General features: G+C 47.0%; 1 protein-coding gene across 6 annotated transcripts in view; it reads left to right on the top strand.

Moving 5' to 3' along the window:
* sspo (SCO-spondin) overlaps positions 1–14,541 on the top strand; it is a 107,418-nt gene that overhangs the window by 74,426 nt on the left and 18,451 nt on the right. For all 6 annotated transcript variants that reach the window (XM_080864836.1, XM_080864840.1, XM_080864837.1 and 3 more), the window contains 4 exons: positions 7,245–7,291; positions 9,280–9,444; positions 9,648–9,859; positions 10,756–10,851. In XM_080864836.1, the coding sequence (XP_080720962.1) occupies positions 7,245–7,291; positions 9,280–9,444; positions 9,648–9,859; positions 10,756–10,851 (520 nt within the window). The remainder of the gene's footprint in view (positions 1–7,244; positions 7,292–9,279; positions 9,445–9,647; positions 9,860–10,755; positions 10,852–14,541) is intronic.

Here is a 14,541-nt window from a genome sequence, read left to right on the forward strand (position 1 = left end):
TGGTTTTAAGAGAGAGAAACTTCAACCCCACTGCCCCAATAGGCTCAAAGGGGTGGTGGGAGAGGGCGTCTAAAACGACTGACAGATCCTATAAAGGGACCAGTGGTCTAGAAACTGGGAGCGTTCGACGCACCCCTCTCATGAAGCGACATACAAGGGGGTGCTGCCCGGCAGGTTTATCACCAAACCCCACGTGGCAGGCTGAAATAGCTGCTAAATAGACCTTTATAATGGAAAAGGCTTTCCTTTTGTCCAGCAAGTCTTGAAGAAAACACAACAGCTCCACCACTGAACACTGAAAAGGGATAATCTGCTTTTCATGGCACCACTCTTCAAAAACACACCATTTACTGCTGTAAATGGAACGAGTGGAGGAGACTCTGGCATTCTGAATGGTTTCAATAACCTTCGGAGGCATGCCTGCTGCCTTCAAATTCCACCTTTCACGGGCCAGGCCTAGAGAGCAACCTGGTCTGGATGGGGATGGTATATCTCCCCCTGCGCCTGAGACAGAAGGTCCCTGCGGATGGGGAGTGGCCATGGCTCGTCCACCAGAAGCTGGATGATTTCTGCTATCCAGTGTTTGGATGCCCACCGTGGAGCTATTAAAATCTGAGACAGCCCCTGATCCCTCACTCTGATCAGTGTTGGGGAGATCAGGCTGAGGGGAGGGAAAGCATACAGCAGAGTTTTTGGCCATGGATGGGCCAGCGCATCCACGCCCAGTGGCGCATGTGCGTCTGACAGGGAGAAAAACAGGGGGCACTGTGTGTTTTCTCGTGAGGCGAGATCATCTACGGCAGCCCGGCCGTATCTCTGCCAAATCTGCTCCACCACCTTTGGGTGAAGCCTCCATTCTCCGAACAGTGGATTTCCTCTGGACAGGAGGTCCGCCCCCCTGTTCAGAATTCCTGGCACGTGAGTTGCCCGAAGGGAGAGGAGCCGAGTGCTGCTCCACATAATTATTTCCCTGGCTAACCTGTGTAGCTGCCGGGAACGGGTGCCGCCCTGGCGGTTGATATAAGCAACTACAGTGGAGTTGTCTGTTTTCACTAAAACATGTTGACCCCGGAGATACGGCAGAAAATGGAGCACCGCGTGGAGCTCCAGCACATTTATGTGATTCAGAGCGAGCCTCTGTGACCAAACGCCATTCACTGCTCTGCCCATCATAGTCGCACCCCAACCTGACAGGGATGCATCTGTGGTCAGCGTCACCCTGGATGATACTGCCCCGAGAGGTACCGCCGCCGCGAGAGCTGTCGGGCTCCTCCAAGGCCGGAGAGCCGCGATACACGGCTGCATTATTTTTACACCACGATTGAGATGTCGGCGAGGGCACAGCTGCAGAGAAGCGACCCACCGCTGAAAATCTCTCATCATAAGCAGCCCCAAATGTACCACCGATATCACCGAGGCCATGAGGTCGAGGAGGCGGAGACAGAGTCGGAACCGCACGACTTTCCCAGCTGAAAACGGGAAAGACAGTGAGTGAAGGATGCGATCCTCCGCTCTGAAAGTGCGATAAGAGATGGAGTCTATTCTGAGCCCCAGATACTCTGTAAACTGTGCGGGTTCCAAGTGGCTCTTTTCCAGGTTGATAGTGAACCCAAGCTCCGTGAGGTGATTCACCACCACCTCGGAGTCTTTGATCGCCTGCTCTCGCGATCGTGAGCATATTAGATAATCGTCTATGTAAGAGAATATTCTGATGCCGCTGTTCCTTAACGGAGACAGCGCTGCCTCCACACGTTTGCTAAACACCCTTGGAGCTAAGGATAGCCCGAATGGGATAGTTTGAAACTCGTACGCTACGCTCTGATAAGCGAACGTGAGATATTTCCTGTGTGGAGGATAAATGGCGATGTGAAAATATGCGTCTGATAGGTCGATTGTAACAAACCAATCGCCTGTGTGAATTGAGCGACAAAGCGTCTTGTGTGTGAGCATTCTGAACGTGTACTTTCTCAAATGCTTGTTTAACACACGCAGATCCAGAATAGGACGGAGCGACGTTCCGTCCTTTTTCGGGATGAGGAAATAGCGGGAGTAAAAGCCCTGCTGAGCTTCTTCGCTCGGAACCGCTCCGACCGCCTGTTTGTGTAACAGGGAGGATATTTCCTCCTCCAGCACATTCGCTGAATCGCGACTGGCCACAGAAGCTAACACTCCACCGAATCTCGGGGGTTTTGCCGCAAACTGTAGTCTGTAACCATGGGAAATGGTTGACAAGACCCAGGGATGAACTGCGCATGCGCGCCACCGCTCCAGCCGCGCTGCGAGCGGGCCTCTGAAGACGCGGTAGCGTGACGTCACCCCTGTCTCCCGGAAGGAGTTGGGGCTCTCCCCCTCGGGAAGAGCGTGAGCTCCCCCCGCTGGGAACAAAGACAAATTGCAGTGATTTTCTTTTGTTTTTATTTTGAAACTGGGGGGACATTCTGCCCTTGGCAAACTGCCTGGCTGCAGAAATGCACGTTTTATTTCTTTTGTTACCCCCAAACCACAGTGAAGTGTCTGGTGACTCTGGGCAGTGCTTGGTGACACAGACAGAGTGCTTAGAAGTGTTTTGTCACACTGCTCCATATGTCCACAAGTCTGTCCTCCCTGAACTGGAGGAGGAGACTGAGAGGGTGCTCCTGGTGAACTGGAAACTTCCGGAGACCCTGAACTTTGGAGTGATTTGGTTACCCCTTCTAACACCTTCCTTCTCTTTGGGGAAGAAAATAGGGGTGACACAGAATGCTGCAGGTGTGCTGCTAGGCTGACCGCTTCTTTTTCCCCTCTCTGGGGTCTGACGGCTTGTTCTTTGCAGCAACTGCTGCAAAGGAATGCTTGCCCCAAGGTCTTTGGTTCTCTACCTTGGCCTGGTGGGCACCCTGCTGGCCTCCTACTCCTCTCTGCATTCTGACCCCACTCTGTCTCCCTCTCACAGCTGCTGCTGTTGCTGCAAAGCCAGCTCTTGGCACCTGCTGGGGCTGAGAGTTAGGTTTTCTGGGTAAGCAGAGGTTGAATGCTTCTCCCTCCTGCTTTCTGCGGGTGCTTGTTTCTCTCATTCTCTCCAGGGCTGGGCCAAAGAGACCCTTAGTTGGGTCATAGGCTGCATCCATGACCTCAGCCTTCTGAGCATCACCTAGGCCTGACAGGTTTAGCCACAAGGCTCTCTCACCCGAGACTGCAAGGCCCATAACGCGGCCACACCCTTGGACTGCTCCCCTGGAGGAGCGAAGAATGAGATCATTAACCACGCAGATTTCATCCCAGAGGGCTGGGTTCGGGGAACCCGAGTCAAGCTGATGGCCCATGTCTTCCAGAATTTCTGCCTGATATGCTGATAGCAGTGTGACTGCATTAAGCGAGCATACTGACTGTGCAGCATATTTGTACGTCCTTTGATAAATAGATGCCGTGAGGTGATCTGTCTTGTTGGGCAAAGAAATGCTAGAAGAAGCTGAGATTGCCCTGCGGTTAGGGTGAAGGTGATACGCCACTGAAGGCTCCACTGCTGGGGGTTCGGTCAGCCCCAGTTCACCCATCCCCTGGATCTCAAGCTTAGAGCAGCCCTTGGTCGGAAGCTTGCTTTTAAAAGGGCTTGACCAATAGCGACTCATTTCTTTCATGCAGGCCGGGACTGCTGGCAGAAGCTGCTTCGATGGTGGCAAGGCTGGTGGGAGCCTCTTGCCGTCATACAGGTTGCATTCTGCCCCTTCGGCATCCTGGGCGGCTGGCCATGGGATGCCTAGCTTGGCAGCAGCCCATTTGCAGACCTCGTACAAATTGCTGTCCACCAGGGGTGCAACTTCAGCCCCACTCGGTGGCCTGGACTGCTGGGGAGGAAAGGTAGAGTCATCCTCCTGTTCCTCATCCATGTCCTCCAGGTCGAGGAGGTCGGAGTCGACATCGCCCTCCGCGTCTTCGCCACCCGGCTCGCCCACGTTTTGATCGAAGAGGTCCTCGAACGATGGGGGCATGAGCGGGGACTCTTCTTCCATCATGTCCGCCCAGCTTGTGGAGGCTCGCGGATGACGGATATCGCTCGTAGCAGTAGCCGCCGACAGGCAGGGGTCCTGACTGTTCGTTACTGCTACTCTCAGCCTCCTTTCCAGGACTTTCTCTGGCATCAAAGCACAGTGTGGGCATCCCTGAGGGTCCGCCAGTGAAGCCTGAGCATGCTTGGCACCCATACAGACGATGCACATTGGATGAGGGTCCCTGCCTGAGATGGTGGCACCGCATGATGCGGGGCACGGGCGGGATGCAGCCTCTTTCGCCGTAGACTTGGTTAGCGGAAAGGGGTGAGACTAGGCTACACCAGGCTCGTCTCGACACGTTAGCCCGTAAGTAGCTAGGACTGGCAGCGGGTGTTAAATCCGATCTAGCCGCGGCGGGAGTCAGCTCGTCGTGACAAGTTAGCTGCACTCCGCTAGTCAATATCGTTAGCGACTTAATGCTAACCGAACCCTAGGTCGACCAACAAGCTAATGCTAGTGAGACGCTAATGTGGTTCGTGGCCTGCTAACAAGTCAATGCTAGCCGGACACTGAACGAACAGCTCGCCGTAACGCGTTAGCCCGAGTCACACAACGTCGGCTACCTCGCTAACTAAAACCAGGAACCGCTGGGACAGCTCGCCTGACGCGGTTGCTGTTCCACAGTGCAACTCTAAGTACGCTTCTTTCGAAGGACTTACTCAGCACGATCCAAACGGCCACCGGAAAAACTGCGTTCGGCGACGTACTCCTACACGGGACGCCTGAGAACTGTTAAGCAGCTAATCAAGTTAGTTAGTAGTTAGTAGTTTCTCACGGGAAGAAAGCGAGAATGAGTTAGGAGGAGCTGGTCGGCCGTGTTAGTATGAGGGGGCGGAGCCCTGAGCACGACTCGACAGGTCTGTCATAGACAGACGTGGTGTCATTGGAGCTTCCGTAGTTGGTCACGCCGAGGCGATTCCCCATAGTGAAACACCGAGCGAAGTTAGAAAAAGAACAGAGGCTGTAGTAGCAGCTTTCATCTTCCTCTGTGCTTTGCCACAAGGTCCTGTATTGTACCGCTTTTTAATAAGTTAATGTTAAGCTTCTTATGTGTTCCAGCTCTAAACTGCTGTGGATGTGTAATTATTAGGGGTGCAACGATACACAAAATTCACGGTTCGGTTCGGTTCGATACTTTGGTGTCACGGTTCGATATTTTTTCGATACAAAAAAAAAATGTTCATGCCTTTTTAATTTGTCATTTATTAAAATTATAAATATATATTTTAACACAAAAGTACAGTTTTTAAATTTAACCCTAACCCTTGTGCGTGTTGTTTTTTAGCTCGTCATATTGCAGCCACAGAAATTCTTTTGTCCATGAAACCATAAAGCTGCACTTTCTTTTTGCCTTATAGTCTGATTTGTCATAACTTCTCCGTTTTGTGGTAAGCTTTTCTTTGGCTGTCACTTCTTCACCCTGACCTGTCTTATTTGGCTCAGCAGAACTAAAATATATATCTGTCTGTGAAGGTTCTCAATCATCCAGGTCATCGTAGTGAAATATATATCCTGCCGCACTCACATAAGCTCAGCGATTCTCTGCGCGATCAACCTCTCACATGTTTAAGCTGCGGGAGATTTCACTTGTCATGTTTGCATAGTAAGCTAACGATTAATAAGACGATGTCAGAGGAATTGGTGCACAAATTATCATCACTCACAGATCAGTGCTGTCGCTCTCTATACACAGTTCGCGCGATTGCAAAGTGAAAGCAAAAAAACAAGCGCAAATTCAAACACGATTTCAATATGTCACATATTGACAGTGGCTCACCCAATGACATAATTACCCAGCTACATTTCTGAAAGAATGCAAAAGCATTGACATTATTGACATTTTTCCTTCCTACAATAGCCCGACAGGCAGGGGAGAGATAGCCCCGGGACGTCGGGCTAGCGATATTGCGAGCCCTGTATCTGATTGAGGAATCACTCATCTTTGGAAAAGAGAGTTTATTACAGAGAAATGTCTCTTTCTAAAATAAAAGCTATACTATACGCTTCTTCTGGGCTATATTCTCAGCAGCATATTAAACATATCAGGTCTCCATAAGGAGAATCCTGTGCTAACAGCTGTCTAAATGACTCGGGTAAAGTTTGTAGCATGCATGCTTGTTGTTTTTGTCTGCTTCCACTTGTCTTTGCACTAGGATGATGTCGGTGTAAATGTGCAGTCATATTCGTTGTGTTCCCACTAGTGCTTTCAGGTTAATCTCGTTGAAATAACCTTAACGCCACAACACGGCAAATCTCCGTTAACGAGCTACCCTATACAGAGGGGCTAGACGGCCAACACGTTAACGAGCTAACTGCGCTAACACACTAGCTCCCACCCATGTAATTGAGCATTGCATGGCACATCCAACATACTGTTTTACTTTAGTCCATGACTCGCTTACCTTCAGGGTCATACGTCACATGAAAACCAAAATAATTCCAAACGCCAGATCTGAATGAGGGTGGGGAGGTCCACTTCTGTCTCGCTAGCTTGCCCTGCGCTCTTCCTTCTGACCATCCTGTCTGTGTTGAGTGCTCAGTGAATCTGCGTTCGACTACTCCGCCTAGGCTGCACTGTCGAGCCTAGGCGGAGTAGTCAAATGCAGATTCACTGAGCGCTCAACACAGACAGCATCGTCAGAAGGAAAGTTGATAAAATAAATTACAAATTTTGTATTGTTCTTTTTTTTTCTCCCCTTTGGTTTTCTTTCTTTCTCTCCCCCTCTTTCTTTCATTCTTTCCCCCTGTCCTATCCCACAGTCATGTCTGTCCCGTTTGCAACTGAAAATAAAATAAATTCATAATTATAATAAAGGTCAATCAAATGGACCAATATGATGATCCACTTAAAATAAATCCTCTTGGCATCTTTCTTGGCCTCAAGACAACAATTCTGATGGCTATAGATCCAAACGGGACACAAAAAAAAAAAAAAAAAAAAAAATTGAAAAAAAAAAAAAATTGAAAAAAATTGTATTGTTCGATACATATGCGTACCGAACCGAAAGCACTGTATCGAACGGTTCAATATCGATACGAATATCGTTGCACCCCTAGTAATTATATTAAAAAAGGATGAAATAGAAGATTATATGTATAATTCGTACCCTCACAGTGGTCTGGTAGGCAACTGTGTGTGGCTGGTTCAGCCTCGTGTTCACTTCGACTTTTCTTTCATCTAATTTTACTCACTTGACTTTTTTACGCTCCTTCCAGCTTGTGCCAAGGTGGGATGTTCAACTGCACCTCAGAGCCCTGTGAGGGTGAGTGATGCTTCGTCACAGCTGCATTTCCTGAACCTTATAGGGCCTCTCTCTCTTTCAGCAATGAAAGCAACGGTCAGCAACAATAATCTTCGATTGAACTGGCAGGGTCATGATAAAAATGTCAACCTATCTATAGTTGGGACAGCTGCTGCTGCAACAGTTGGCTCAAATAACTGAGCTACAGTCTCGTCAATCAGAGTCCACACAGGCCATTACTGGGATTTTGTGTCATAAACGTACAATTTCATGATGTGAGCTTTGGTTTTGCTTCCAGAGCAGATCACAGTTTGAACTTGGCTTGTTTCTCCATCTCACCGTATCATTAATCCTAATGTGGAATAAAAGAGGATCTCATTTCAATCACATTACTGCACATTTTAGTTGCAGTTTCTTCTTACACATCTGTCCAGACATTACTTTACTGGCCCTTGCGATACTTTCTTAAACTAGAGGTTAGAGAAGTATCTGTGAATATCTTCTTAGACAACAGTTGTGCTGTTGGTTGTAGGGAGTTCCTTTTTCACCATAGGTGTTATTTTGCTACATATAGAATATTGATCATGATAACAGCTTCACGCACAACTTCAGTTTGGGTGTTTAGGAAAACCAAAGTCTGGCAAGAACTGTGAGAAAAATGAGCACTAATGTTTGTAGGAGTGCTGTCGCACTTTATTAACAGTAATAAGAATATGTTGCCTGATTGGGCCCATGAAGAGCAAAAAGAAGCAGCTCATGTGATTGTTGGCCAACAAGTGCATGGAAAAATCATTACAAAAAGTATAATGTTATACTATGAATAGAATATTACAGCTGTAATTTATCGGCTTGTAGAAAGTCAAACAGGACTCATCAACATTCTGAGGAAACCAGGTCAAGCTAGCACAGAAAGGTTTTACCGCACATGTCACATCAGTGCATGAAATACAAATGTCTGAAAGGTGCCGTACATTTGATTCAAAATTAGTAAGTTAGGCAGAAAGCAGCTTAGTGTTTTATGTTGTTTTCAGAGGTTTTGGCAGCGCTGCAGGAGAGGAGGTGGTGAGTGAAATGCTATCACGACCAATAAACAAATTTGAAAGTATGTAAGAATCAAACCCACCAGTACCCACCTACTGGACCTTTGGACACTTTTAAAAGCAAGAAATGAAACAGGTCTGTGCTGCTTTTCCCTCCCTACCAAACCACGATGAAGCATAAAGGAAACATAGGACACAACCTGATTGGGCGTTGTACTGTGTTGCTTAGTTCAGCATCACTTCCTGTCAGGTGCAGCTGTTGACAAATGGCTCCGTCAGCAGAAACTTTGATGTTTCCAGCAAATATTTCACTGTTTTATGCATTTTGGAAACGCAATAAAAACAAACAAATCTATGATGAAGTTTATTCAGATGATCTTTTATTTCAGTCTAAAAGATTTTAAATGCTTTTACTGACCTAATAGAACGTTTCCTGTAAATATGCACACACTTAGACTCTGATGGTTACAGCAGACGCAACAAAAGCTGTGAAGGAGACATTTTACTATTATTTCTTTATCTTTTCATTAGTCTTTTATCCTTTATCTTCTTTCTCTCAACCCACCAGTCACAGCAGATGGCCCCGCCCCTCCCTGACCCTGGGTGTGCCGGAGGTTTCTTCCTGTTAAAAGGGAGTTTTTCCTTCCCACTGTCACCAAAGTGCTGCTCATAGGGGGCCATATGATTGTTGGGTTTTCTCTGTATGTATGATTGTAGGGTCACCTTACAGTATAAAGCTCCTGGAGGCGACTGCTGTTGAGGCTACTAGTTGTTGTGGTTGTGGACATTTAGTCTGCAGTTACCGTTGTCTGAGTGCCCTCTCCATGATCACGTCCTCAGGAAATGTTTATAATTTCCTGGGTACATTGAAGTGGTCAGGTGACAGTTTCCTCCTGTTTCCTGCTGCAGATAAATGTACATTAAAACCAGTGCTAAGACTGAATGTCCCACCCTCTTATGTCCTTCTAGTGGACTGCCAGTGGTCCACATGGTCCCAGTGGAGCCCTTGTTCAGCCAGCTGTGGTGCAGGACAGCAGAGCTCCATCAGATTTGTTCTGGAGCCCAACCAGTATGGAGGGGCTCCGTGTGAAGGCCCTAACCTCCGCACAACAACCTGCATCGCCCCTGACTGTGGTGAGTGAGAGGAAGGGAGACAGTTGATCTTTTACTGATGATGCATGATCGAGTAAACTCGTCATTATCACTGCATCCTTTAAACACTTACCCCTCTTTGGATCCCCATTGTTCCTTTCTCCTTCCTGATTCATCATTAAATGCTTTCCACTCCACCCTATCATCTTCCCATCGTATCATCCATCTTCTCTCCTCTCCTCCAGCGTGTCCTGATGGGGAGCAGTGGAGGAGGACGTCATCAGAGGGGATCCTGCTGTGTGAGAGGAGCTGCCAGGACATTTATTCCTCCTCTCCTGTCAACTGCAGCCACTCTGCTGAAGGCTGCGTGTGTCAGGAGGGGCTTTACCGAAACCCAGAGGGCGCGTGCGTCATCCCTGCCCTCTGCCCTTGCCATGACCGGGGCGTCCTGCGGGAGGTACGTCGGTGCGTGCGCACGAAAAGGAAAGTGACATCTGCTGCCCAGCAAACTTGGCATCTTGTAGCCATTGTTCCCGCCTCCGTACCGTTGGTGTAGTGTTTACATGCCATCCCATTCAATCCCATTGTGTTATTTACTCATAAAGAAGGGCCTATTAGAAGATGAGTGACAAGCTTAACAGGACACATTAAGCCACTGTGCCCCTTCAGCCCTCAGCCCTCATCAATTATGTAGGAAGTGCTGTTAAAGCCAGCGCTCGGACGGCAACTGGGCAAGCCTGCCAGGAATTATTTATGAAGGAGTGGGTATTAGAGGATTATAACAATTAATCTTACCCTGACAAGAGGTCAGGGCTGCTCTTCTTTCTTTCTGAGGTCTTTCTCTTTCATTTTCTCTGTCTCGCCTTCTCCTCACACAGTTTTTCATTTTCTCCTTGCATCCTCCTCTTTCTTTCTCTCCTTCTGTCCGCCCCAGCTTTTCCGTTATTCTCCCGTCTCGTTCCGTCTGCCTGCCTACTCTGTCTCTCTCTTTCTGTCAGCTACTTGAGTCATGTCCATATAAAGACCCTCTGTGGTTTTCTAATCAGCCACCCCATGACTCTACCAAATGGCTCCGTGTGAGCTGCAAAGCCACTTTATTCCTATATGCAACACATACACGTGAGGCATGTCTGTATAATGCACTGTTATAATTATAGCATCGCTGTGTGCCACAATCAGCTCAAATCCACAACAGTTTGGGTGGATTCGCTGAAGAAATTGCTCCAGTTGCACTTTCATCAAACCTGCACTCATGCCAGTGTGCATGCAGGGTAATGGGCTGTTGAGGCATCAACCCAATTACAGCGTCTGGTGTATAAATATGGATATTGCGTGTGTGTGTGTGTGAGCCAGGCTGGATCAGAGTGGGAGGAGGACTGTCTGTCATGCAGCTGTGTGAACGGGAGGAAACTGTGCCGGCTGAGGTGCCCTCCACTGTACTGTGATGAGGTGAGACACTGACACTTACACTCTGAAACAACATGGGTTTGATGATTCACTTTACTTTATGCACACACAGATACAGACTGTTTAATCAGAGATGTCAGGGGATGCTGATGTGGTCAGTTAAGTAGCAGAAATTAACAACAGCTGCATTAGAAAAGCAACAGTGAGATTGCCCCAAACAGGAGGCTTTGCAGGTGGAGGCCACTCACATGTTTTACCTTCTTTTTTTTCTGACTGTTTTTTCACTAGTTTTGTGCTCAGCTAGGGTCAGTGTCACTGCTGGTAGCATGAGGGAAACCTGGACCCTACAGAGGTTGCACAGGTAGTCCAACTCACCCAGGGTTAACCCATCAGCAGGAATCTGCTCATGTAAAGAGGAACATGATGAGCAGCCAGAGCTACAAAGTGACCTCCAGCAGGTCACCGTCTCTGACCATACAATTAAAAACAGACTTCATGAGGGTGACCTGACTTCACAGGCCACGTGAAAGGGTCTGGAGAAGCTGCCTGTAACTGGACGTTAGTTTGGAGCGGAGGCATATTGCTGGAGGGGCACACAGAGCTCCACAGGCTAGGCAACAGTACTCTGACTGACATTATGGACCCATTACCTAGATAGCAAACTTGGTACGGCCCTGATCAGGCCCACACAGTGTGCTTACACATGGGCCACATACTGCAAAGAATGACGGCCCTTTGGTGGCCCAGATCAGGTTGGCCAGATGTGGCCCACACATGGGCCAGCACAAGGCCAGTTGCAGACACACTGCTGGCCCAGAACCGTCTCAGCTCTGGCCCCAGATGTCAGCCTAATGTGTACCTTAATCAAGCCATGTAATAACAACATGTGCTGGAACATAATAGTGCAAAAGTAACATGACGAAACTCTGTTCAGACAGTGAATGCACTGATTCATATATAGCGCTTTTCTACTCTTGCGGATTACTCAAAGTGCTCTCTACAACAAGCCACATTCACCCAAGCAGTATAGTATTGCAACATGGCATTTGGGTCTTCTAACTAAAATAGGAAAATAGGAACATAAACAGTGCCATTTCCACCAGGCCTGGCCCACATCTGGATGACATACAACTTACCATGCCAGAAGTCAGCCAGCAGTGTCGGCTTGACACCAGATTCGTGTCGGACCTGTCTGCTATGTGGGAATGACACCCTACGCCAGTGCAGTGGATCCTGGGTTCTTCCTGGTGGTCCTGGTGAGATGTATGGGGGCATTTCCTAAAACATGAAGCAATTGATACCCTTGACTGGCCCCATGCTTACCTGACCCTCACTCCAGTAGGACACCTCAGACTGAGCTCGTGGCCTGGTCCAGATCTGCGAGGATATCTCCTAAGCGTTGTCAGGTGTTGTCAGGCATGCATGTAAGCTTGTGTGGGCCATAGAAACTACAGAGCACCATTTTCTGTTATGTCAATGAAATTTCATTAAAGTTCATATTCAGGGTTTTTGTAATGTAGCCCTCTGTAGACTGATACTCATCAATTCCCACAAATGCGTGAAATCTTTGCATTTCTAACAGATTAGCGGGTTCATGTCAGTGCTGACGTCCAGCTTTTTCGAGTTCTGATGTGTCTTAAAGTTTTGAAGGTGTTCTAAGGTGTTTGACAGAAACATTGGTCCCCAGAAATAACATACACATGAGGAGGAACCATTTTCTACACAGTAGCTGCTGACAACCTAAAACGTGCATTTGCAGTCCCGGTGCAAACACTGCTAATCTGAGAGGAAGATTGACGTACAGAGGCATAATTAGTCTCTCAGACGAACACATCAGTGCAGTCAACTGCCACAGCTACCCGGGGTGCTACAATTCACCTAACATCTCTGGAGGTTGCAAACATCTAAATTAGTCTGAATGAGGCACAAAATGCTCTGCCGCTGAAGAATGTGTGGGATGTTGGCTGAAACAGATCAATACCTGACTCTCCAGTCCTCCCACGAGCCTGCCCTTTTGTCTTCACCATAGCCTTCTACCTCCAGTGAGACACTGGCTACTTATTTAAGCGTAATATAGTTTTGTTGATTTGTACTCTGTGTCTTCACTAACTAGCTGAACCAGATTAGCTCTAATCTTGTATAAATGGAAGACCAAAAAGTTTTCAGCTTCTTGATTATTTAGTTTCAGATTATTTCAGGTTAATATTGTCTTATATTAGATGATGAAAAATAATTGATTGATACATTGAAGGACTTAAAATTTCTGGCAATTGTAATGGACAAATGATTTAGAGTTGTTAATCCTGTTTGAGGTTGTTTTGGTTTTTAGGGTGGGTGGGTTATGCACTCTGATGGTGATAGGTCAGAGCACATATGGGAAATATGGGAAAAACAATCTCAGGCAGGAAAAAGGAGTCGATGAAATGTGCTAGTCCCTGCATACAGGTGTGCAGAGCTACCTCATCTTTAGCAGTTTATTATACGCGTTTGATGTCCTGTTTCTGACTTCATGTAAACTGGAGTTTAGATTAAACTTTGGATAACTTAATAACATTATGCATCAAACAGATTTCCCCTGCTTTAGGTAACTGTATGGCTGTGCTGCTAATGGTCTGACTCCCAGTGTTAGTCACACACAGCATTCATGCTGTACACCCCAGAGCAGATGAATTATATAAAATTGTATCAAATATTAATTCATGTTTGTATTCCTGAGGCAGGTGGAACTTTTGGTATCACGTGGAGGTGGATTCAGTGCCTCCCTGTAACATTGGTCTGTGGAGGCATCGCATCACGTTCTTTTTCTTGTAAACTTAATTTTTCATTGTTTCTTCTCGCTAATTTTCACCCTTTCTTCTTATTTAGTTCATTCTTGTCAGCGTGTTTGTGTCATTGTAAAAATGTGAACGTGTCCAGAAGCCCCCACGCTGGTCGTGTCTGCCGGGATGAATTAGAGAGCACAAAGGAAAAGATAAAAGTAGGGAAAATAATATATGGATGGAATTCTGCATGATAATAAAAATATCCCTTAGTGAAGAAAAGAAGTCAGGCTTTGTGCAAAGTGCAGATAAAGACACAGCAGCAAAACGGTCCAAGCAGACGGTCTCTTACATCTTGTGGAAGGATTTCTGTTCCAACGCAGCCGGAGAAGGTGTCAGCTTCTAAAACTGCAGGGCGAGAGACATTTCCGGTTCAGTAATATTACTTTTGTCGTCACCATAACTGCTTCTGACCTGATTGGATTGATGAGTCATTATCCTATCAGGGAATGACCGAACATTCCCAAATTACAACCTGCCTGAGTTCTGTATTGTTCAGAAAGCTGAAAGTATGATGGTGCTCCTTCAATAACGCCACATCTGTCACACATCAAAGCAAGAAAAGAACTGAACATCACACGTTTCTACCTCTCTCTGTTTAAAGTGTTTTTTCCCACTGCTTTTCATTCCTGAGGTTTATGGGTGGTGTTCTGCCAACTGCTGCTCTTCATTGCACACCTCAGTCTGCCTCAGTCTACACACCTACTAACTACTAAGACAGTTTGGCATCTTCGCATAGATAGGTTTTTGTGTTAACTTGCATAACATTGTGCTAACATTTGCTAACTCTAAAAGCAACCATGGAAAGTGTCGTTAGTTTTGCAGAAGTTTATTCGAAATTATAAACAAAAATAATGTGGTCATAAAGTGTGGGTGTGTGGCAGACTGTAGACTCAGACAGCACTAAACTCAA

Source organism: Rhamphochromis sp. 'chilingali' (assembly GCF_963969265.1).
Source record: "Rhamphochromis sp. 'chilingali' genome assembly, chromosome: 18".
NCBI classification, from domain to species: Eukaryota; Metazoa; Chordata; class Actinopteri; order Cichliformes; family Cichlidae; genus Rhamphochromis; species Rhamphochromis sp. 'chilingali'.